The 26542-nt window shown below is 37.9% G+C and overlaps 4 protein-coding genes and 1 pseudogene across 5 annotated transcripts; all 5 read right to left on the bottom strand.

Moving 5' to 3' along the window:
- Positions 1-9336: 9336 nt before the first annotated feature.
- Positions 9337-9747, bottom strand: LOC307121934 (histone H3.2-like; the record flags this gene model as incomplete). The annotated part of the gene is made up of 1 exon (XM_079809723.1): positions 9337-9747. The coding sequence occupies one exon, from the start codon at positions 9745-9747 to the stop codon at positions 9337-9339; it is 411 nt and encodes a 136-aa protein (XP_079665849.1).
- Positions 9748-10367: 620 nt separating this feature from the next.
- On the bottom strand, positions 10368-10746 carry LOC307121948 (histone H2A-like; annotated as a pseudogene). The gene has a single exon. The product of its transcript is annotated as a histone H2A-like (transcript).
- Positions 10747-11481: 735 nt separating this feature from the next.
- Positions 11482-12084, bottom strand: LOC307121920 (histone H1-like; the record flags this gene model as incomplete). The annotated part of the gene is made up of 1 exon (XM_079809709.1): positions 11482-12084. The coding sequence occupies one exon, from the start codon at positions 12082-12084 to the stop codon at positions 11482-11484; it is 603 nt and encodes a 200-aa protein (XP_079665835.1).
- A 2997-nt stretch (positions 12085-15081) lies between these two features.
- On the bottom strand, positions 15082-15456 carry LOC307121964 (histone H2B-like; the record flags this gene model as incomplete). Its single annotated transcript, XM_079809755.1, has 1 exon — positions 15082-15456. One exon carries the CDS (start codon positions 15454-15456, stop codon positions 15082-15084), a length of 375 nt encoding a protein of 124 aa, XP_079665881.1.
- A 773-nt stretch (positions 15457-16229) lies between these two features.
- On the bottom strand, positions 16230-16541 carry LOC307121978 (histone H4; the record flags this gene model as incomplete). The annotated part of the gene is made up of 1 exon (XM_079809769.1): positions 16230-16541. The coding sequence occupies one exon, from the start codon at positions 16539-16541 to the stop codon at positions 16230-16232; it is 312 nt and encodes a 103-aa protein (XP_079665895.1).
- Between the last annotated feature and the right edge of the window lie 10001 nt (positions 16542-26542).

Here is a 26542-nt window from a genome sequence, read left to right as displayed (position 1 = left end):
CAAACTAGAAGCTTAGCTACAGAAGCTACAAGCTTATTGAATGAAATAAGAATTGATAATCAAGTCATTTTGATGAAAAGGTTTTAACATTAACTATTATATATATATATATATATATATATATATATATATATATATATATATATATATATATATATATATATATATATATATATATATATATATATATATATATATATATATATATATATATATATATATATATATATATATATATATATATATATATAATAGTTAATGTTAAAACCTTTTCATCAAAATGACTTGATTATCAATTCTTATTTCATTCAATAAGCTTGTTCACTTATCTTGTTGATATTATGCTTAATCATACTAAATACCCAATTATTAATCACCATGTTAGTAGTGAAACATTTAAGATCATTCATCAGGGTTTTCCTTAAAGTACCCTTTTTTAAATTTTCTTTTATTCTCAATGTCTTGTCTATTACAGTTTTTCTTGATTGCTTTGACCTGGTTAAAGAAACTAGGATCCACTAAGTTTTCATCATCACTATCTCAGCAGAGCAGAAGACACGTCTTGCAAATGTGTTCACCCTTTCTCATTGGATTGACACATTTTCCCCACCCTTTTGCAAAACAGTTAACACGGATGTCATTCAAGCTGTCTAAACTCCATTGTTTTAGCTATGGTAACCAAACAGAAACCATTTATTCCTAACTATTAGAAACTACCTAGATCAGTATGAAATCACTGAAGCAACTGTTTGACACTCCTTTACAAAAATCTTCAATTAGCAATAAGTCTGCAGGCCTTATAAAAAAAAGGTGCCACGTCTGTGTTGTTCTTTACCAGCATGGATGGAGGAGGTCTAAGGCAGATGAGAGTGAGAGGAAGAGGTAGAGGGGTCCGAGGAAGAGGAGTATGTGTGCGAGGTGGATGACATATTCCCCATTTTTCAATCCCATAGAGGAGCTCTTCAGTGCTTGGAGGTGGGAGGTTTATGATCACCATCCCTATGAGCAAATGCCCTTGCTGAATGCAATGACTGCTGCTGCCCAAGAAATAGGTGCAGAGGAATGTCAAGGTTGGATAAGGCATGCAATAAGATTTTTACCTGGGTGCATTGCAAGAGAGGATATTGAATGTGATGTGGATGAGGCCATGTGGCCCCATCATCACGACAGAAGAGACTGAGTATCAATAGTGGCTATGACTTATACTCCAATAGACTTTACTGTATTTTGGTTTACATGTATTCTCTGTAATATTTACAGTATTTCAGTTTTCAGACACGGTTTGAAAAAAAATGAATGTCATGGAATCAATAAAAAAATGCATCAAAGCATTTCTTATTCTGGATCCAATTCTTTGCAAAAAGGCAAATTTGAAACAGCCTATATAGAAAGACAACAAATGTGACTGGCAATAGGCTACAATGACAAGCAATGGTGCACTGAGTTCTGTATTTTGTATTTTGTTGTCAATTGGGTAATGATTGACTAAAAGAGTTCAAATACTTGTGTGCAAGTTGTGTTGTTTGAAGGCAAAATTTGCTTTTGGTGCATATTTTAAATGTTTTGGTGCGGTTACAGCCTTTTGCAAACAAAATGTGTCCTTTTGACCATAGTGCCACTGTTTAGGCCTGTGTGTTAACTAATTTGAAAATGTGGAGTTTGAGCTGACGGCTGCATCAAAGCAATCAAGAAAAACTGTAATGTCAGGTGATTATGACCGTTTATCAAGAGAACACTCAATACCCAAACAGCGACTCCACCATAACTATCCTTCACGAGAGTGAGCCATGCATGGCTGGAGGTCAACCCAGAGCAGCTGGGGAGACTCGATTTAATACTACAAAATCATCCTCAAACTAAATATATAAAAGGTATGAAATCACACAGAATTACAATCATCTCTAGATTACATATGAAAGCAGAGAAAGAGATATTTATTTTGATTATCCTTGATTATTCAGGTTATGGATATAATAAAAGAATCATTGAAAAGGATATGTGTATAAAAGAAGAGACAATCCGTTTCACTGAAAAAACTACTGAAAACACACATACTCCTACTGAATACCAACCTACTGTACACTGAGCCGACGCAAACAACTCCCTCTCGTGACGTAAAATGACGCAATTTTGGAGAAAAAAAGCGTTTTTCCCAAACAGTCAATAATGAAGTGAAGAATGAAGACCAAGAGTCAGGAGTAATTAAAGAAAAATGTACTAAAGAATAGTTTGCCTTTTCATCAGCAGGTAAATTAATCAGATGTCTCCATAGATCACTTTCACCCTGGAATTAGTAGTGACCTTCCGGGGGTCCGTTCTTCGTACCTCGCTACATCTGAGATGATTTGACAAATCCCAGATCTTTTCAATCGAGATAACTGATCTCTGGCTAATTTGGTTCTTCAAATGAATTTGTGGATTAGATTAAAATATCTGGATTAAGTTGACTTAGATACTGCACGTTCCTGTGTTCACTGAAGAGGGCAAATGCATCGATACTTGAAACCACGATCAGCAATGCAGCGATTGGCTGGCGGCAAGACAGCAACGTAATGACATCTTATAATTAAAAAGCCACCATGGCAAAAAACTTGACAAAAAAAAAAAAAACAGATTTTCTGGACCTTATATATATAAGGAAACAGCCAAAACAACCAAACCAACATAAAAAGTTATAATAGATCAATTAAATGTGCACTGTTTTTTTGTATATATATATTTTTATATTCCCAATTATTTATATTCACGATTTTATAGTATTTGTACACCCTTTACATTTTTATTTCAATGTTGTAATTAGCAATTAATTTAATTTTTAATTCAATTATAGCAGATTTGTTACGTGACTTAATTAAAGTCTCTTAAGGGTCAAGATCAAGTTATCCTCATCTCCTGCGCTGCATCAAGCCATCCCATATTATCTGTCATCACTCAAATTAATGCACGGCTCAGAGTAACTGTACAGCACATATAGCACATGTATACCGCAATAACATTTTAAAGTAATTATTCTATCAAAAATAAATCTCTCAATCAAGACTGTCATATTATACACAACATTATATTATTTTATTAAAATACATTTTTATATTATTATTATTTAAAATGATTATTGCCCCTGGTGCAGTAAGGAACTCTTGTAATAAAGTAGCAGTGGTTGGGACAAATTTTAATTATCAGTGCCGCTTAAAAATATGCTATCTAATCTTGTTTACATGAAATAAGCTGCGTGCTAGCAGGTTTAAGTTTACGGACCTGTTGCTATGACAGCAACTCCATGATGAGCAAGGAACACCTAAAAGACTCTCTACCATCCACATTGGACTCACACCAGTTTGCCTACCGCAGCAATAGGAGCACAGAGGATGCCGTTTCCATGGCACTGCACTCTGTGCTCACCCATCTGGACCATAAGAACACGTATGCACGCATGCTGTTTGTTGACTTCAGCTCCGCATTCAACACTGTCATCCCATCCAAGTTAATAGCCAAACTTGGAGACCTGGGCATCAACACTTCAATGTGTAACTGGATTTTGGACTTCCTAACTGACAGACCCCAGAATGTTCGTTCAGGATTCACCTGCTCCACATCCATCACACTCAACACTGGTGTACCACAGGGCTGTGTGCTAAGCCCGTTTCTCTACTCCCTCTTCACCGCCGACTGCAAGCCTGTGTATGGATCTAATTCTATCGTCAAGTTTGCGGACGACACTACGGTGATCGGGCTCATCAGCAACAACGATGAGACTGCCTACAGGGAAGAGATCCAGCACCTGGCCACATGGTGCGCTGATAATAACCTGCTCCTCAACACCACCAAAACGAAGGAGCTCATCGTGGACTTCAGGAAAGAGTCAAGAGGCACACACGACACCATCCACATCAATGGAATGGCTGTTGAGCGTGTCTCCAGTTTCAAGTTCCTGGGGACCCACATCTCGGCGGACATGTCGTGGACGACCAACACCTCCAGCCTGGTCAAGAAGGCTCACCAGCGCCTCTTCTTCCTGAGGACACTGAGGAAGAATCAGCTCTCCTCGGCTATCCTGGTTAACTTCTATCGCTGCGCAATAGAAAGCATCCTGACCAACTGTGTGGCAGTATGGTATGGGAGCTGCTCTGTTGCGCAGCGCAAGGCACTGCAGCAGGTGGTGAAAACTGCCCAGCGCATCACAGGGACTCCACTGCCTGCCATCGAGCACATCCAGAGGAAACGCTGCCTGCATCGAGCTCGCAGCATCCTCAAGGACTCCTCTCACCCAGCCCACAGACTGTTTTCTCTCCTGCCCTCCGGCAGGCGTTTCAGGATCCACCGGACCAGGACCAGCAGACTAAAGAACAGTTTTTTCCCCAGAGCTGTCTCTTTATTGAACTCAAACCCCCGTTGATCCACTTCCCTCATAAACTGATAACTCTCCTACCTCACATCTTCCTTCACTTTGTTATTTGCACTACCGACTGTTTATCACAGTAACAACTGTTTACATATGCATCTTGCACTGCCATATCTTAACTGGATTATGCTCATTTGCACTGCCGACTGTATTTATAGTACCAATGTTTACATTTGCATTTTTGCACTGTACTTCTAAATGTAATATGCAACCACTTTCCACTGCACTTTACACTTTTTTTCCGGATAGCTCTGTCCATAATTTATTGCACTACCCTAATCCACTGCTATTCCTCATATTAGCCTAACATATTATTGTATACCTCTATCTGTAAAATTCTGTTTATAGTAATAGCCATCTGTATATTGTATTCATAGTACACATTCACCTGTAAATTCTGTTTATAGTAATAGCCATCTGTATATTTATTCACTGTACATATTCACCTGTAAATTCAGTTCTGTTTATAGTAATAACGTCTCTCTATTTATACATATTTATACATATTCAGTACATATCCATGTCCTGCACTTACGCATCCATTGTATATCCTGCACTTGCTGCTATTGCACTTCTGGTTAGACCTAAACTGCATTTCGTTGCCTTGTACTTGTACTTGTGTAATGACAATAAAGTTGAATCTAATCTAATCATGCTAATTCTTCAACAATCAAGTCCAGCTAACTGAGTTAGCGACATACGAAGAACGTACTGCAGCTCACGTTTCTCAGAGAGAAGAACAGGCAATATTCATCTTAGTATTTAATGTTTCAATACAAATAAATTATATACAATAAAGACAAATCCATATTTCATCTCTGGAAGCCGGGCTAAATGAGTAAGCACTGCTACAGCAAAACATATATGAAGAAACAAACAATCTGTGGTTCTATTTATTAAGTAATATCATAACTGGAAAGAATCATTAAAAAATCATTATAATAATATAGGAGGATAAATATTGATTAATGCTTTGATTATAAATTTCTAATAATTTAAGATATAAAAGTATATGTAAGAGAGAAGGGGGATCCAGACCCTTTCAGCAGCTTGTTTTTGTTTTGTACTGAAAAGTAAGATTAATATATAAAAACAACTTTGTCCAGCACCATGGCCGAAGCAGCACAGAATGAACCCCATACTCAAATGAGACATTACAATACTAATAACAATAATACATTTATCATACCTCCTACAAGAGACTAAAGATAGTATTTATCTTGTGGTGCACATAACCTGTTTATGGGTTAAATTCAAATACATTTAATAGTCGCTGATTACATCTAGAAAATATTATTTTCAAAATATTGTTCAGCATATGATGTCCAGTATAATAACACTCATTATAAACTTAGAGATTAAATAATGTATTATCAGGCATCACTCCATGAAAGTCATTAATTATATTCATTATATAAGCATTATTTCAATATAACGTGTTCATCTTGTCCCATGTTCACATTCATTGGATTCCTTTAAGTGATAGCATGCGATTAAATGAAGAGAACGCCGAAAACGCCTTATAACCAGCATATATTGACCTCTAACATCGGTTTGATATTACAATCACCTAACAGTAGAGCATAATCTTATTTTGGGGGGGGGGGGGGTGTATGCGGCAGGCTTTGTCTGTTGCTGGATATTTTGCCTGAAAGTTAGCACTAAATCTCACTGCATAGGACCCTAATATTTTATATTCGTTATTTTCAGTACGACATAGGAAATGATCTCATTCAGTTTCGTTTTGGTGGCTCTTAAAAGAGCCTTTGGGGTCTGAAGCGGCTGATGCAGATGCGGGTTTAGGCGCGCTCTCCGCGGATGCGGCGGGCCAGCTGAATGTCATTGCCTAAGTACAGCACATAATTTCTCAAGAAATACAGATTTTGCAGACTCCAATGAGGATGAAAGACATTTTTGCTGACAGTGTGACGTCTAGACAAATACATTCTAGATCGATCTCAGCATGGCATTGAATCTTTTTACATGATATGAGATCTTTAATATAAAAGAGCCCCACCCCTACCCTCAGCTCTATCTTTCCTGAAGGCATTATACCCAGGAATATACAGGTGCATCTCAATAAATTAGAAAGTTAATTTATTTCAGTAATTCAACTTAAAAGGTGAAACTAATATATTAGACTCATTACATGCAAAGTGAGATATTTCAGAATATTGTGAAAAGGTTCAGTATTGTAGGCTCAAAGTGTCACACTCTAATCAGCTAACATCTGCAAAGGGTTACTGAGCCTTTAAATGCTCTCTCAGTCTGGTTCAGTAATTCACAATCATGGGGAAGAGACTGCTGACCTGACAGCTGTGCAGAAAACCATCATTGACACCTTGCACAAGGAGGAAAAGCCTCCAAAGGTAATTGCAAAAGAAGTTGGATGTTCTCAAAGTGCTGTATCAAAGCACATTAATATAAAGTTAAGTGGAAGTGAAAAGTATGTAAGAAAAAGGTGCACAAGCAGCAGTGATGACCGCAACCTGGAGATGATTGTCAGGAAAAGGCCAATTAAATGTGTGGGGGAGCTTCACAAGGAGTGGACTGAGGCTTCAGTTACTGCATCAAGAGCCATTACACACAGACGGATCCTGGACATGGGCTTCAAATGTCGTCAGAAGCATCTTTCCTGGGCTAAAGAAATAAAGAACTGGTCTGTTGCTCAGTGGTCCAGTCCTCTCTTCTGATGAGAGCAAATTTTGCATCTCATTTGGAAACCAATATCCCAGAGTCTGGAGGAAGAATAGAGAGGCACACAATCCAAGATGCTTGAAGTCCAGTGTGAATTTTCCACAGTCTGTGTTGGTTTGGGGTCATCGGCTGGTGTTGGTCCACTGTGATTTATTAAGTCCAGAGTCAACGCACCAGTCTACCAGGACATTTTAGAGAACTTCATGCTTCCTTCAGCAGACACGCTTTATGGAGATGCAGACTTCATTTTCCAGCAGGACTTGGAACCTGCACACACTGCCAAAAAGTACCAAAACCTGGTTCAATGACCATGGGATTTCTGTGCTTGATTGGCCAGCAAACTCGCCTGACCTGGCATTGCCAAGAGAAAGATGAGAGGCATGAGGTCGAACAATGCGGAAGAGCTGAAGGCCGCTATTGAAGCATCCTGGTCTTCATAACACCTCAGCAGTGCCACAGACTGAGACCATCCATGCCACGCTCGCATTGAGGTAGTAATTCATGCAAAAAGGGCCCAAACCAACTACTGAGTATATGCATGATTATACTTTTCAGAAGGCAGATATTTCTGGATTTAAAATCTTTTTTTATTTTTATTTCATGTAATTATCAGAGATTTTGAATTTGGGGTTTTCATAAACTGTAAGCCATAATCATCAAAATTATAACAAAAATAAAGGCTTGAAATATCTCACTTTGCATGCAAAGAGTCGATATAATATATTAGTTCCATCTTTCAAGTTGAATTACTGAAATAAATTAACTTTTCCACGACATTCTAATTTATTGAGATTACCTGTATAAGGCAGAAGATATGGAGTTTTTATGAAGCCATGTTTTTGACAAACAGGTAATCTAAGATTGAATCAGCTGGAAGATGTTTAATTTGATCACCTTTTAGAATAATACTGTGGATGTTCAAATGTATTCAAATATCCCTAGCAGATCGTTAGGTTTAGCATGGGTATCCCCATTTATTTTGAAACTGTAAATAATACCAATATATTATTGATGCTACTATCTATAAAAAAATCCCAATGAGGAAATACATTACTGCAATTCCACTGTGGCACAGCGTTGCCAAATGGAAACATTGATATTTTCTCAATTTACAGTAAAACTATATTAGACAAAGTAGATTTGTGCATACAAATCTCATTTAGTTTCCAGAGATGCTGCAAAAAAAAAAAAAAAACTCTTCAGGAGAGATGTTTAGAAATTAGGTTATTAGAGCAATTTCTGGAGCACTTCATCAACAGGTGTCTTCAGTGTGAGGGTGACAGTGGGACAGTTTTGACTAAAACACAGCACATCATTGGCTACATTAAGGCCTGCCCTTTTAAATCCTAGTGTGATTTATTATTTCTCTGAATAAAGAGGAAATGAATAGAAATGAATTATTGCCATAGGGTTGATTATATATATATATATATATATATATATATATATATATATATATATATATATATATATATATATAATGTATGTATGTATGTATGTATGTATGTATGTGTGTGTGTGTGTGTGTGTGTGTGTGTGTGTGTGTGTGTGTGTGTGTGTGTGTGTGTGTGTGTGTGTGTGTGTGTGTGTGTGTGTGTGTGTGTGTGTGTGTGTGTGTGTTATTATGCACTAACCTGTCTATGGAAATATTCATTAATGTATAAGAATCTGTGTAAAATATTACATAATTTAGTAAACAAAAAAAATGATATTTCCATATTTGTTACCCTCCATATTCTATAGTAAACGTAACCTATGATTTAGAGAATGAAGACCCAGAAAGTGTTAATGATAACTTTCTACTCATATTAAGTGTTTAAATGTTGTTTAAGTGTTCTGTTGTTATCTCGGGACACTAGTCCCGAGGTAACTAGTTCGTCAGCTCCAGTTTGTATCCAGCCTCTGATGGAGACTTCAGATGCCCCGACACCTGTGATGAGACGACTCGACGCCTGTGAAGAGACGACTCAACGCCAGCGTTGTTATGGCCTAAAATAATACATGATTGATTAACTTATCCTAACATTTTTTCTTTAACATTCTCTTTTCTAACATTTTTCAATGTACATTTATGAAATGCACTTTCTGTGAAGCTGCTTTGAAACAATGTGTATTGTGAAAAGCGCTATACAAATAAATTTGAATTGAATTGAATTAAATGGAAATGGTCTCATTCAGTGCCGTTTTGGTGGCTCTTAAAAGAGCCTTTGGGGTTTATAGCGGCTGATGCAGATGCGGGTTTAGGCGCGCTCTCCGCGGATGCGGCGGGCCAGCTGAATGTCTTTGGGCATGATGGTGACTCTCTTGGCGTGGATGGCGCACAGGTTGGTGTCCTCAAACAGACCGACCAAATAAGCCTCGCTGGACTCCTGCAGGGCCATGACGGCGGAGCTCTGGAAGCGCAGATCAGTCTTGAAGTCCTGAGCGATTTCTCTCACCAGCCGCTGGAAGGGCAGTTTGCGGATCAGCAGCTCGGTGGACTTCTGATAACGGCGGATCTCTCGCAGAGCCACGGTCCCGGGCCTGTAGCGATGAGGCTTCTTGACGCCGCCGGTGGCCGGGGCGCTCTTACGGGCGGCTTTAGTAGCGAGCTGCTTCCTCGGGGCTTTGCCACCGGTGGATTTACGAGCGGTCTGCTTGGTTCTTGCCATTGCTGTAGTTCACTTCTCTCTGTCCTGCTGGCGCTGGAAATGCTGCTTTGATGCTACACGCCTGCCTTTAAAGCGTTGAACCAGCGTGAGCTCATAGTGTCGAGGGTGCAGAGGCTTGTGATTGGCTGATATGTAACGTGTGCTTATGACTGCTAGCCAATGACTGCGCGTTTCCTCTCTTCAAACAAGCGGAGGGTTTTCCCGCTCAAGGGCGCTTTGTCCTCTTTACTACTTTGCTCTTCAAACAGATCGGACCCATAAGCTTTAAACTTGCATTGTTGTATTTATTCGTTCTGAAATATTCACATTATTCTTAATGGTTGTGCAGATCTCAGATTAGAATAAAATGACTACCATCTGTATAAAAGCAGTGCAAAAAAAACAGAAGACAAATAATTATCCCTACCAAACAAACGTTTGGGATATACATGTTAATAACAAGAATGCACTTTATTCCTACTAGTGCTGTATTTGTCGATATAAAGCAATTCTACATTTGATTGTCAATATTTTTTCTAATCAACTCAAATCGTTTCTTTTATAAACAATTAGCTCTTTCTGAGATGAAATGGGTGGCTCTTAAAAGAGCCTTTGGTTTATAATAACAGTATTAAATCTGTTTATTTGGATTTGGCGGGCTTCTCGGTCTTCTTGGGCAGCAGCACGGCCTGGATGTTGGGCAGCACGCCGCCCTGAGCGATGGTCACTCCGCCCATAAGTTTGTTCAGCTCCTCGTCGTTGCGCACCGCCAGCTGCAGGTGACGGGGGATGATGCGGGTCTTCTTGTTGTCCCGAGCAGCGTTTCCAGCCAACTCCAGGATCTCAGCGGTAAGATACTCGAGCACAGCCGCCAGATAAACGGGAGCACCGGCACCGACTCGCTGAGCGTAGTTGCCTTTGCGGAGAAGCCTGTGAACACGGCCGACGGGGAACTGCCCTGGAGGAGCGAGTCTTAGCCTTCGCTCTGGCTTTGCCACCGGTTTTACCTCTGCCGCTCATTTTATAAATCAGCTGAATCAACCTTCACAGTCGAATTTAACAGAATGAAACTCTGTTTTTCCACACACTGTCTTTAAACGAGAGTGCCACTCGCCCATTGGTTTAGAATCTGATAAGATTTCAACCAATCACTGAACTTCCCTCCAAAGCTCAACCCCCTTTGACGAGTGACTATTAAGATAGAAGAGGTGAAACTATTGAAATATTTGTGATAGAAAATTTATATAAATGCATTACAGATGTTAAAGGAATTAGATTCCTAAAAATCCCTTTTTTTCTGTGTGCACAGTTAATATGTAAAACATTTAAACAGACCAAATAATTTCCTTTAATATCAATGTTTTTGGGGTCTGACATGTACACTTTATAATATGGATATTATACTATATACTTGTGTGTGGGGTTGTTTGTGTTGTCAATTCTCCAGCAGTGTGTGCGTGTGTTTATTCTGTTTGTACTGTGATCACTGCCTGAACCCTCATAAACTTTTTGGTCATTTTTAATACATTTCTAATGAAAATAAATGGTTTGTTCAACTTGAGTGATTGAAGACTTGATCACTTATTTTAGATGTAAAATTACGCATTTTACATTGCATGTTCATATTACATGGGTTATGATTACATATTGGCTGTTTTTTCCATAATTAAATTATTAAAATACACGAGGTTTGCTCTTCTTTCAGAGTTAGTGGTTGGCTCTTAAAAGAGCCGTTGAGGAACAAATAGTGGACGTTTATTTCTTCTTGGGAGCTGCCTTTTTAGGCTTGGCGGCTTTAGGCTTTGCCGTCTTGGGTTTAGCCGCCTTGGCTTTCTTGGGGCTCTTGGCTGCTTTCTTAGCGGCTGCTGGCTTCTTTGCCTTCTTGGGGCTCTTCGTCGCCTTCTTAGCGGCTGTGGCGGCAGGTTTCTTGGCCTTCTTGGGCGATTTCTTGGTGGCGGGCTTTGCCGTTGCGCTCTTGGGCTTCTTTGCAGCGGCGGGTTTCTTGGCCGCGGGCTTCTTCGCTTTAGGAGCCGCTTTCTTGGCTGGTTTCTTCTTGGTCTCGGCTTGTTGCTTGTTGAGCTTGAATGAGCCCGAGGCACCGGTCCCTTTGACCTGCACCAGGGTACCTTTAGTCACCAGACTCTTGATGGCGATCTTGACGCGGGAGTTGTTCTTCTCCACGTCGTAGCCGCTGGCGGCGAGAGCTTTCTTCAGGGCGGCGAGGGACACGCCGCTCCTCTCCTTCGATGCGGACACAGCCTTGACGATGAGCTCACCGACGCCTGGACCTGCTTTCTTGGCTTTCGCAGCGGACTTCTTCTTGGGCGCTTTGGCCGGGGCTGGGGCGGTTTCTGCCATCTCTCTGATCGGATCTAAAGACTTGCAATCGCTGTTCTGATTTCAGCAATGAATAAATGGCGCTCGCGCGGCGCTGCTCTTAAAAAACACATGAGAACCTTATAGACTCAACCTGCCAGCTCGGTGTCTGTGCGCGTCCACGAGCCCCTCACGCGTGTGTTTTCTTCTCTTACATTTGGGGCAAAACTGGAGCGGTAAAATATCTTGTCTCAGTCAAAACAAAGTGAACACAAAGCAGAGGTTCTGAGCTTTCATTAGAGACTAAAACACGCGAAGAGGAAATGTTTATTTTGCCTCCATCAGATCAAACCCAAGGCGAGCATCAGCCACGGAGAAAAGCCGCGTGTAAATTTGATGGATATTTTAAGTGTTAAAGTTGATAAAAGCCCAAATGCTTCCTCTGTGTGTTCAGCATACAGTCTGAAAGAGACTTTAATGAAATCAGCATCAGTGAGGGCGTGAGGAGGCTTTCACACAGCTGCTGTTCTGGGCAGCTTGAAGCACACGAACATCATCCGGAGGATAGTCTCTCTGTGACTCTTATGTCTGGCCAGCAGAAAATATGTCCTCATAATAACAATAATCATAATAATAAATACATCTGATCACACAAGTGTTAATGTTTTAACTAAATCATCATTGTTCACTGATTTTTATGAAATTATTGTAAAACAGGGTGAACACGGTGATAGAGCAGACAAAATAATAACAGGGTGGACAAGTGTAAAGAATGGATGGCTGGATGATTTCCTATCGCTCACATACAACCAGTTACTTTCTTACTTTAGATTGAACTGGCTTTAGATGGGAAAAACAAGATAACATAGAAGGTTTAACTTATAAAGAATTGCATGGTCTTTAAAATTGTAATTTTATAACTATGATTTTTCTACTTTTTTACATTTCCCTTAACAGGGTGAATGTACTAAGATTGACCACATAAAATTTGAAAGATACAATTGGTAAAAATAGACAAAGTTGTTTTCCCTCCAAAGGGTATGATGCCATTTAAAGGAGTAGTTGACTTTAGAATGAAAATTACCCCATGCTTTACTCACCCTCAAATCAAATCACTTTATTGTCACACAACCATATACACAAGTGCAACAGTAGATGAAATTCTTAGGTGCAGTTCCAAGCAACATAGCAGTCATGACATGACATGAGACGTACAACATTTTAAAGCAACATCAGATTACACATCTAATGCGCACACAATTACTCACAGCACAGTATACACTACAATAAATAATTTACACAATGTGAGTGCAGTTCTCACAGCACAATATACTTTTGAACAATATATACTAAACATACATTAAAACAATATACAATAAGCTATAATAATAATAATATACAATGTACAGTATCCAATATTCACAATAGACATCCAAATGTACAATAGATACGCTATATGATAAATAAATATGTGTGTGTATATATATATATATATATATATATATGTGTGTGTGTGTTTGTATCTACAGTGGGTTGTGCTGAGTGATAATCTGTCCAGTATGTATTATGATCCTGATGGATCAAGAGTTAAGGAGTCTAATTGCTTGTGCGAAGAAGCTGTTCTGGAGTCGGCTGGTGTGTGTTCTGATGCTGTGGTACCGCCTGTCTGATGGTAGCAGTGAGAGCAGCCCATGGCTCGGGTGGCTTTCAAGCTTTATAAGTCCATTGAGTTTGAAAAGAACGTAACTGGTGCAACTAATCACTAGAACTTCTAACGTAAGCGTTTTGAACTTCTAAGAGACGTTACACTTTCTGCACCAGTTGAATATGGATGACGGTCTGGCAGAAGCAAGATATTTTAATTTAGAAAGTTTGAAATATGGATATCTTTCTTGCACAAACCCATCGATGCGCTTCAGAAGGCCTTTATTAACCCCCGGATCCGTTTGGAGCACTTTTATTATGGATGGATGTGCTTTTTTGAGCTTCAAACTCAATGGACCCTGTCACTGCCATTATAAAGCTTGGAAGTGTCAGGATATTTATTAATATAACTCACCAGAAAGTTATGTATTCATCAGAAAGAGGAAAGTCATATACACCTAGGGTGGCTTGAGGGGGAGTAAATCATGGGGTAATTTACATTTTAAAGTTAACTATTCCTTTAATTTTTCCAACTTTAATTTAATGGGAAAGTTTCAAAAACATCAAAGAGGACAATAAAAAACCTTGCTTATGATTAAAATAAATGTAATAATTGAAATGTATATATACACATTATAGAGTCTTTACTGATACTAAACAATGTACAAAAATGATAAACAAAATCACAGTTATTATAATAAAATTGGGATACACAGGCCTGGGGACAAAAGACAAATGCTGATACTGTATATGGCCATTTAAAAAGCTGTAAAATGTCTTAATTCTCTTTTTCTACTTATATGCTTACAATTCCAATAGTGATATTTATGACTAAGACGTGTATAACATTTATATTGTTCAACATTTTAAGGCAGTAAGATCATGATCAAAAGGCACAGAATCCCAGAGATTACTCTGGTACTAAAGTCTGAAGGACACTGGAGGTGAAGAGCTTATAATAACTACATTCATGTTAAATATCTTAAATTTAAACATTCAAAAATCTCAGTTGTTTAGACATTTACAACTTATTCCTAAAAGTTGTTTTTTGGGTTTGAGAAGATAAGGGTTATGGGGATTTCCTGACCCAGAACAATATTTGTTACTTTTGCTCGTGAAAAAAAAAGACCTCTCAAAACACTGTAACGTTAATTATATGAAACATAATTGTCCTTTTTTTCCACTATTACACTGTCAAAAATTGCACTTTTATAATCAACAATATTTTATATTAAGTGCTTTACAACAGAATTGTTTGTTCTCAAAAGCACTTCACTGAAACAGACCATCAAAGGAACAACTATTAATTAATCACACAATAATAAAAAGCTCTTTAACTGAGAATATGGGTGGCTCTTAAAAGAGCCTTTGGGGTGGGTAAGGTCAGAGGTCAGCTCACTTTGAGCTGGTGTATTTGGTGACGGCCTTTGTGCCCTCGGACACGGCGTGTTTGGCCAGCTCTCCGGGCAGCAGCAGACGCACGGCGGTCTGGATCTCTCTAGAGGTGATGGTGGAGCGCTTGTTGTAGTGCGCCAGACGAGACGCCTCACCGCCGATGCGCTCGAAGATGTCGTTGACGAAAGAGTTCATGATGCCCATCGCCTTGGAGGAGATACCGGTGTCAGGGTGAACCTGCTTCAGGACTTTATACACATAGATGGCATAACTCTCCTTCCTGGACCTCTTGCGCTTCTTTCCTCCCTTACCGGCGGTCTTCGTGACGGCCTTCTTGGAGCCCTTCTTAGGCGCGGACTTTGCTGGTTCAGGCATAATGCTGATACTGGGTCAATGTGAACTCAGGAGCGATACAGAGCCATTTATTCACTACCATGTGCTAATTTACACAGAGAGACGGAAACATCTGGTTGCCTGATTTCATAGGCCAAACCCATAAACTCGTATTTCATTGGACAACGTGATGCACATGAACGGAATGTGGGCCAATCACCGGAGGATAAATGATAGCCCCGCCCCACGACACCCTGCCTCTTTCCTTTTTCATTTCCCGCTTCTTATTATTATTATTAGTTTGAGAAAATAAGCGGTTCTGGACAATATTCTGTAAAATCATGAAATTGTAAAACTCCTTATTAAAGAGCCATTGAGGGAGTTTTGGAGAAAAGAGAACAATAACGACATTCTTTAAAAACAGCTTTTCTTCTGAACTTCATGGATTCATGAAACTTTTGAACTGTTTAAACTACATAGTAAATTAAAGGCCATTTGTGTAAATTAATAACATTTTCGTGTTTTCTACATTTTCCCTTCTGCGAACTTCAGTCACATTATCTAAATATTTTTGGACCATTTTGTAAAACAAATTAAATTGTGTAAATCAAAAAGTCTCCATATGCCATTTAAACCAACATATTTTGGTATCGCATTTGTTAAAAAGAACGACAAGCTGATAAAATGATTTCATTCTCGACACAGAATAATAGCTCTTCACTTAACTGTATTATCACAGTGCATTACTCTTTGTGACAGTGTGGGTGGCTCTTAAAAGAGCCGTTGGGTTTGTGGGTTCTCTTGATTACAGGCGTTTAACCTCCAAAGCCGTACAGAGTGCGTCCCTGTCGCTTCAGCGCGTACACAACATCCATGGCGGTGACGGTCTTTCTCTTGGCGTGCTCGGTGTAGGTCACGGCATCGCGGATCACGTTCTCCAGAAACACCTTCAACACTCCGCGGGTCTCCTCGTAGATCAGACCGGAGATGCGCTTGACACCGCCGCGGCGAGCCAGACGACGGATGGCGGGTTTGGTGATTCCCTGGATGTTATCGCGCAAAACTTTACGGTGACGCTTTGCGCCTCCTTTACCGAGCCCTTTACCGCCTTTGCCTCTTCCAGACATGTTTATCTCAGACTTAATCAGTCAAATGAGAACAACGAATGAAGGATAAGCGCTACAAGGAGGCTGTTTATATTTGCGTACAGGACCTGACAGAAACCACGCCGCGCAACACGCCCCTCCCCTCGATATTCAAGCACAAAACAATGTGCTTTTAATCCTATCCCCGATCTAACGAAGACTGTCCTTTGTTTAATATTAAAACCCACGTTTTAAAAGATAAAGATACATCTAATGAAGAGGATATTAGACGAAGATCATCATATCATATACAGAGAAACTGAATGACAATGAATATATTCAATGAATATTATAACAGTATATTTTTATGTGACATTTCTGGTATATTTGCAGAATATAATTGATTTCAGGCCTCTGATTTACACTGTATGTCTCCCAGCTGAATTTACACCATAAGAGTAATCTCTGCTTTGGCCTTCAACATGTGATAAAAGTTTCAAAACAGACCATGCCATTATTAGGGAGTTGTTGATTATTACAGATTACAACATTATTACAGTTGATGGCAGCCACTGACATCCATAGTATTTTTTCCTACTATAGAAATCAATGACAACGGTCAACTGTCTGGTTACCAAAATTCATTAAAACATCTTCTTTTGTGTTCAGCAGAAGAAAGACACTCATACAGGTTTGGAACTACTCGAGGATGAGTAAATGATGACAGAATTTATTTCAGGGTGAACTATCCCTTTAAAGAATTTTTAGTTGAAAACCTAAGCTCTTTTATTCTTCAAGATTAATTTGTTATTTGAATGCTATGTAGTTTCACAAAAATGTAATGGTCTATGGCAGGGTTCCTCAAATCTTGCCCTGGAGGGCCAATGCGCTGCAGAGTTTAGCTCCAACCCTGATCAAACTCCTCTATCTGTGATTTTCTAATGAACCTGAAGACATTGATTAGCATGTTCAGGTGTGTTTGATTAGGGTTGACGCTAAACTCTGCAGGGAAGTGGATCTCGTGGGCCAGATTTGAGGATCCCTGAGGCCTATTGCACAAAACTAGGATAAGGGATTAAGCCGGGATATCTTGGTGATCCTGGCTCAATTTATCCGTGATCCGGTTGCACTAAAGCTGGATAGGGTGGCAGTTGGATGTTATGGTATAAATTACCATGGAGATTTATTCTGTGGAGCTAGCCTGCTCCAGACCAGGCTAAATTCCAGGATCTATTTAATCTCATCCCTTATGTCAGTCAGCAGTCACCACTAACGGAAACCAATAGTTATTCTACTGCCCACTATACATTGTTATCACATATAACTAGACCCACTGTCATTATTTAAACGTTTGTGGTCATAATTTATCCAAAATGATTGAAATTATGATTTTTAGATGATGTTGCTATCATTAGATAATTTACGGTTTCCCATAGACTATACGGCTATATATAAAAATGATAGAATATTAGGGCCACAGAGGAAAAAAAAGAAAAGTCACAGACTTCGAAAAATTACGTCATAAAATTGTAACCCGTTGTTTTAGAGGAAGACGGTTGTTAAAATGACAGCTGTGGGGCATTTCGTGGAATTGTTCTTCAGTATGGTTTCACAAACAAGGACATACTTAATCTTTTGGCACATCAGCGTCACATTGTCATAAGTATCAGGACTGTAAAAAGAATATGCATCTTTTCCGCAGAAAGAACCAGCCTCATAAATGTATGACTTTTTCCTTCTTCCTCAGTGTGGCCCTAATACTCGGTCGTATAAAATACACATTCCATATAAATATAAAAACACAAAGTGTAACATTAGGTTCCTTTATTGAATAAGGATAAAACAAAGCAGGTAAACCATCAGCTACTTTCGAAACTGAAGTCACACAGTGACTCAACAATACAACAAAAGGATTATACAACAAAAGGATAAATACACATTCAAAGATAGAGATTATATATATATATATATATATATATATATATATATATATATATATATATATATATATATATATATATATAAAACACACCCCGCTTGTCTGCACACTGAAATAAATGCAGGACAAATCCATACACATCAACTGAACAGACAAATGAATGGAAGCAGTAGCCTCCCTGCAAGCTTGTAGGCTATTACACACAGTATACAGCACAAACATCATAAGAGACCAAAAAAAACAAAAAAACAAAAAAATCGGTGGACAGCATAAGAAGCAGAGTAGCCTACAACGGCTAAGATTAAACTGTAGCTACTACTGAGCGTAGTAATTATGTAAGCCTTTGATAATAATTTATCAAAGCCTTATACAGTGTGATGGGGTTACTTTACACAATTTCACTCATATCTGTTGTCCATTTCAATTAAAAGTTAAACTGTTTCATAATCAGTGTACAACTGCATTTTTGGAGATGTGAATGAACTATTTGGATTGTAATTGTGATGTTTCAGCGGAGCGGTGAGTGTGTAATTGTGCACTACTTCCGCATTCAGGAGGTCTGCAATACTTTGCCATGCTTTTTCTCTTTAATTTATCACTGTGGCGGTGTTGCCTTTCTTCTTAATTATGTATTTTGCCTCCTCGTATGCCTCCAGCCTCCAACGGGGAAAAGTACGCCGCTGCCATGGTGAATCAGTGAATCTGTGATCGGTGGCGGGTCTATTTGAGTGAGCCGTGAGCGCGCACCTATCCAAGATTGGTTTAACCTGGCTTGATGAATCCGTGTCTGCTCATCCTGGCTTGGTCTTTGTGCAACCAATTAAGCCTGGATGCACTTGTTTTGGCTTCATTGAGCTCAGCTCAGTCATTTATCCTGGATGTCTTAATTCTACTTTTGTGCAACGGGCCTCTGGTCTATGGTCATAGCTCAGAGGTGTTTATTCCTCTACATGTTTAGCTCAACACCTGCCTGAAGTTCTCATTCATCCTAATGACCGATCAGCTGCTTCAGGTGTGTTTAATTAAGGCTGGAGATAAACTCGGTGGGGAAAATCAGACACACTTTTTGGAGATTCACTGAAGCGGCATTGGCTCGGTTGGTGGTGAAGGTTCGAGGTCTGGCGGGTTTAGCATCGACTGTGCTGAGACTGGAGAGGATGGATGCAGGTATGGATGGTGAAGATGATTCTTCGGTAGTTGATAGTGAGGGATGGTCTCAGATTCCTGATGCTTCAAACAAAAGGAAAAATAGAGATTCTGAGTCAGATGACAACACTACAAGAGTAGTAGGAATAAACAAAACAAGGGAAATGGAGGTAGAATATAAAGTAATGGTTGCATTTTCTGGGCCAATCGAAAACATTGATAATCCAATGAGACTCACGAAAATAATCAAGAAAGATATTGGAAATATTAAATCAGCAAGGTATCTATCAAACAACCGTGTCCTCCTTTTTTGTGTTGATAAAAAACAACAAGAGATTGCCTTGAAGATCAAAGGGCTGGGAGGTAAAGCAGTCAAATGTTATGTACCGGGAGAACTTGATAACCTTAAGGGAGTGATCATGGGGGTGCCTGTATCACTATCTAATGAGGTTTTAAAGGATCAGATTAGGAACGAAATGGTTTCAGAAGTAAATCGTTTACTATCCAGTAGAAATGGTAAAAAAGAAAGTAGTACTACTGTTGTACTATCTTTCAAGGGTGAAAACTTACCAGAACGTATTAAGATTGGGTATGTTTGCTACACAGTTCGACCGTATGTGAGACCAGCATTGAGATGCTTTAATTGCCAAAGATTGGGTCATGTCGCAGCAGTTTGTAAGGGGAAAAAAAGATGCTGCAAATGTGGCGGAGAACATGATTATGGGCAATGTGGAGAGGGTGTTGAACCCAAATGTTGTAATTGTGGAGGGCCACATAGTGCAGCGTTTCTAGGTTGTAAATTCCAAAAACAAGCTACAGAAGCAATGAAACTCAAAACAGTACAGAATATATCATATGCCCAAGCAGTCAAGCAAGTACAAGTTACAAATGGGAATTTGAGGGAAAACAGCATAACTCAGTCTAAAGAAACTTGTAGTCATAAGTGTCTTGTGGACGAAAACATGCTAGTGGTAAACAAGATCAATTTTGTGGCATTTATAGCAGAAGTCATTAATTGTTCAGCTCAAACAGACAAAAGAACAGAAAAGCTGAAAATAATTATATCTGCAGCCACTCGACATCTGGGTATTAATGAGGTTTCAGTAGAACAGATTCAAACTATACTTGGACAAACTGAAGGAACAGTAGGGACGGGTGATCCTTTGGGAAGTCAAAGAAGTAAAATTAAGAAATGAAAATATTACAGTGGAATGCCCGAAGTTTGATTGCGAATGGACAGGAATTTAAAAGATTTGTATACCAGCTAGTAGAGTTACCAGATATCATATGTATTCAAGAGACTTGGCTTCGTCCGCAATTAGATTTTAGCATTCCTGGATATAAGTTGGTTAGAAAGGATAGAGTTGGGTCAAATGGTGGAGGATGTGGGACATTTGTTAAAGATGGAGTGGCTTTTAGAGAAATAATAATAGATGCTCCATGGGAATGTGTTATGGTAGAGGTGTGGACACAGGGAGGGGGATTAAAGGTGGTAAACTTTTATAATCCTTGCAGTCAATTAACAATAGATGATCCTAATACAATAAGAACCAAAGCTGGGGATAATTTGATATGGTGTGGGGATTTTAATGCACATAATTCACTTTGGGGAAGTCTATGTACAGATAGTAACGGTAGGGTAGTAGAAGAGTTTTTGGAAGAATACGCATTAGTGTGTTTAAATGATGGGAAGGGTACTAGATACAATATAAGGGATTCATCGACTTCTTGTATAGATTTAACAATAGTTTCTGGAGCTATAGCTTTAGAATGTCAATGGGCAGTTCTAGATCAATCAACATTGGGAAGTGATCACTTTCCAATAACATGTGATGTTGGATTGGAAATTCATCAACAAAATAAAGCAATGCAAACTAGGTGGAGGTTTGATAAAGCTGATTGGGATAAATTTAACATCTTATGCATTGATGGAATTGAGAATTATAGCTTAGAAGATGATATAGACGTGTGTTCTGACAGATTAAATGAAATTATTATAAATGCAGCTGAAGAATCTATTCCTAAATCTGAAGGTAAAAGAAGGATGAAAATTGTTCCTTGGTGGAATGACGAATGCACTAAAGCTGTTAAAGATAGAAATAAGGCTTTCAGAGATCTTAAGAAAACATTAATACCTATAACTTTAATTATATATCAGAGGAAACGGGCTCAGGCTAGGAAGATAATAAAGCAAGCTAAAAGGAAGTACTGGCAATCTTTCTGCTCCACAATAGGTAGGGAAACCCAATTAGGAGATGTATGGTGTGTCCTTAAAAAGATGGTTGGTGTTTATAGAACTCAGAATATTCCAGTCTTAGTAGATGAAGGGAAAATAGCAGTGACAGAGGAAGAAAAAGCGGAAATCTTAGCTACCAAATTCCAAGAGGCACACAGCTCGGAAAACCTAGGAATAAATTGTAAGAGAAGGAGGGAAGAAATTCTAAAGCAACATCAAGATATTTATTTAAAAAAACCTGATAGTCAAACAGCTTTGGATGCTGCCTTTAATATGTGGGAACTTAAAAGAGTATTAGTGAAGGTCAGAAGTACTGCTCCAGGAAAAGATAGAGTATGCTATACTATGATTAAACAGATGGATGAAGTAATACTTAAAGTAATATTGGATCTTTATAACAAAATATGGATGGAAGGACACCTACCTTTATCTTGGAAACAAGCTATAGTAATCCCTATTCACAAACCAGGGAAAGATTCTGCAATAGCAGGAAATTATAGACCAATATCTCTAACATCGAACCTCTGTAAAATAATAAAGACGGTTAACAATCATTTTTTCCATTAAGTGTTAGAAAGCAAAGGACTAACAGCTTCTTATCAGTATGGTTTTCGACCAGGTAGATCTACCTTAGACGCACTAATAAGATTAGAAACTGATGTTAGAAAGGCTCTAGCAATGAAAGAGGTGTTAGTGGCAGTATACTTTGACATCGAAAAAGCATACGATATGATGTGGCGAGAAGGATTGCTGTTAAAGTTGCAAAAAATTGGAATTGAGGGAAGATTTTATAATTGGGTTTTAAGTTTCTTATTTGGCCGATTGATCCAAGTCAAGGTAGGCAATACATTATCACAGATGGTGAATGTAGAAAACGGTACCCCACAGGGAAGTGCCATAAGTCCTGTATTATTTAACATAATGATCAATGACGTGTATAAAGGAATTCATCCAGGAATAAAAACAGCATTATATGCAGATGATGGAGCGATGTGGAAGAGGGGAAGAAATGTTAAATTAGTACAAAAAATTCAAGAAGCAATTGAGGTTGTAGAGAAATGGTCTGTGGAGTGGGGATTTAGATTCTCTATATCCAAAACGTGTTGTCAGTTTTTTACAAAAAAGAGGATTGCAGAAGAAATTAAACTTTATTTGTATAAACAGCCACTAGAAAGGGTATTAAGTTTTAAATATTTAGGTTTATGGTTTGACTCCAAATTAACATGGAAAATTCATGTCAAATATATTGAAGTGAAATGCAGCAAAGTACTAAATCTAATGAGATGTTTAGTTGGCCAAGAATGGGGGACTGATAAACAGTCTATGATCAATATATATTATGCTCTCTTACGATCTGTATTAGATTATGGATGCATTATATATGGATCTGCATCAAATAGCATGCTTAAAAGGTTAGATTTAATTCAAGCACGAGCTTTGAGATGCATCACAGGAGCAATTAAAACGACTCCAATCTCAGCTATGCAAGTTGAAACAGGAGAGTTCCCATTAGAAATAAGACGTCAAAAATTATCTGTCGCTTACTGGATCAATTTACAAGGGCATAAACAGGATCATTTTACAAAAGCAATCATAGAGGGGAGTTGGGAGACAATAAATTTAACAGGAACAGGCTTTGCATGGAAAGTAAAAGAATGGGCTTCAGGAATGTCACTAAATAATATATCATTTGCATTAACTGTAACCATTTCCCCAATCCCACCTTGGTTTTTTACCCAACCTGAAGTTGATCTGCAAATTCATGAGAGTATTCAAAAAGGACAAACTGACATCAAGAACTATACAGTTGAATATATTAGAACAGTTTATTATGCGTTTCTCACAATATATACAGATGGATCAAGAAACATAGAGATAGGTCGTACTGGATCAGCCTTTTATGTTCCAGAATTTAAAATTGGAAAATATGAGAGACTAACAGATGGGTCTTCAGTATATACAGCAGAATTGGTGGCAATTCAAATGGCACTTAGTTGGGTAGAAGAAGTGATGCCTAATAAAGTTGTGATTTGTTCAGATTCAATGGCATCACTCGTAAGTCTACAAACACATCAATCAGTCAGATATGATATTTATATAGAAATATTGAATATTCTATATAGACTAAGGCAAGCTGGAATAATAATTACATTTGTTTGGGTACCGGCTCATGTAGATATACCAGGAAATGAAAGAGCTGACAAATTGGCTAAAGAGGCACTAAAACTGAACATCCCTACAATTACACTTGCTTTAAGTAGAATGGAAGGAAAAAGTATAATTAAAGAAGCTTGCAATCAGAAATGGCAAAGTTATTGGAATGAATGTAAAACAGGAAGACATTTTTATAATATACACAACAATGTAAGACAAAGTAGAGTGACACAAAATTTAAGTAGAGAAGATCAGGTTATTTTAACAAGACTAAGAATGGGACATACAAAACTTAATTCAACACTTCATATTATAGGAAAACATGGAACAGGATTATGCGAAATATGTCAAGTAAAGGAAACCGTTGAGCATGTGATGTTAGTCTGTCCTAGGTATGAACAGTTAATAAGTTAATGAGTTAATAAGAAAGCTACATGAAATGGGAAGCAAAGAATTTTCACTCAACAACATATTAAACACTACACTAGGATCTGGGGAAATTATAAGGTCAGTTTTAAAATTTATTAAGTATAGTGGTCTTCGAAATAGAATATAGACATCATTAACATACTACTAGACTGAAATCACTCCACACTCCAGCACAGGTGGTGGCGGTATGCACCAAAAAGTTGGTATGCGACCCGCCAATAAATCCATAGAAGAAGAAGAAGAAGACACACTTTTTTTTTTATATTGAAGCATTAATAGATTTTAGAAAAATAGAATAAATATTCACAATTTAACTACTAGCTATACTATACTACTATATCTAATCATAGTTTGAATATTTTGTGTTGAGCAACTTTTTTAAGTGAATCATATTTTGATTAGTAGCTATATTAACATTCTTGAGTGTGACTGTATGTATGACAACTGAATTGACTTGTTCTTAAGTAATATCATGCTTTCTTGTTCAGATTTCAGAGAACCCAAAGGAAAAGAGGCAGTCGCCTCATGCAAGCCAGATTTTGAAACCTGAACCGTTGGACCACCTGTAGTTATAATTGCATCAGACTTCTGAAACTAGTTTTATTTTTAAAGGTTGTAATGCGTTTGTCCTATTTTTCCCCCTTTCTTTTTTAATGAAAGATATTTTCTTTGTTGTCACTGATTGTGGTAAACTGTTAAATAAAATAAATTGACTCAACTGCTGAGACTGTCATTTATATTTGAAAGGGTTTTCTCCAAATTTGAAATGGTCCATTGAAGTTGAAATATTATATATTAAATATTATACATTAACTTAGTACATCAGATGACAACATTGTTTTATGTTGTCATTACATTTCAGTTGTATTTTCAGTTTCAACAAAAGTGATCTAGAATCAACATCACATTGTAACCTTGATCAAACAATATTACCATTGATTATTTTTCTTAATTTCAATATTGATTCAACATCAGTGATGTAGAATCCATCATAGTGTAATATTGATTCAATAGCATTACCATTGATTTTTATTTCACCATTGATTCAACATTAAATGCGGGTGCAAACGTGTTATTGAACTAACATCAATTCATAATGTTGATTCAATGATTATTACAATTGATTTTTGTTGAAATATCAACATTGTTTCAACAGTACCTAAGGGTGCAAAAGTGATGTTGAAAAAAATATTCTGTAATGTTGAATCAATGATATTACCGTTGATTTATGATTGAAATCTCAACATTGTTTCAACAGTGCAAAGATGTGTTGAAAAAACATCACTGCGTAATGTTGAATCAACATTATTACCATTGATTTGTGGTTAAAATATCAGTATTGCTTCAACATTAACTGAGGGTGCAAGAGTGACGCTAAAACAACATCGCTTTGTAACGTTAATTCAATGTAATTGGCGTTGACGCATCAACACTGACTCAACATTGTTTCAATGTGACCATGCTATCTGGGTTGGAACTCATATTGCCCCTTTCCGTTAATGTATTAATGTATTAATTTTCTGAAAAGAAGACATAATTGTGTTATTTATACATAAATACAACTATACTACAATAAACACTTCAAATAAATACATTTTTCATTTATTTATTTATAAGGACAACACATATGAATCAACATTTCTGTAAATGTGCCAGTGTTAGCCAGCTGGCTAATGTTCAACTGCAGTCCTTTAGCAAGATGCTAGAAACCTTTAAAATGATAAATAAACCTTATGTAGGTATATGCAGGCATGCAGAAATAAACAATAAACATAAAACACAGCCAACATCATGTTATATCTCGATACAATATTTAAAGACGCACAAGTTAAAAAAAAATGGTAACATGCACCTAAATTGTAAACCAGCACTATAGAAGACTGTTGATAAAATACTAATAAAATATTCCATACATACCCAAGCCATGCAGTATGTTAGCAGCAAGTTAAATAACAACAGTAGTTAAATGAGCAAAGAACTACATAGTTTGGAAATGATCCCGTGTCTGATTGTCTAGAAGCTTTGAGACTTTGTGCAAAGGAATGTGTCTTATTTCAGTTGGAAATGTGTTCCACAACTGAAGAAGCTCTTACGGAAAAGCATGTGTAACCCACATTAAAATATGGCCTAAATGAGTAT

Source organism: Gobio gobio (assembly GCF_949357685.1).
Source record: "Gobio gobio genome assembly, chromosome: 25".
Classification (NCBI taxonomy): Eukaryota; Metazoa; Chordata; class Actinopteri; order Cypriniformes; family Gobionidae; genus Gobio; species Gobio gobio.
Note: the sequence above shows the minus strand (reverse complement) of the source record. Positions and strands in the feature narration are given on the sequence as shown.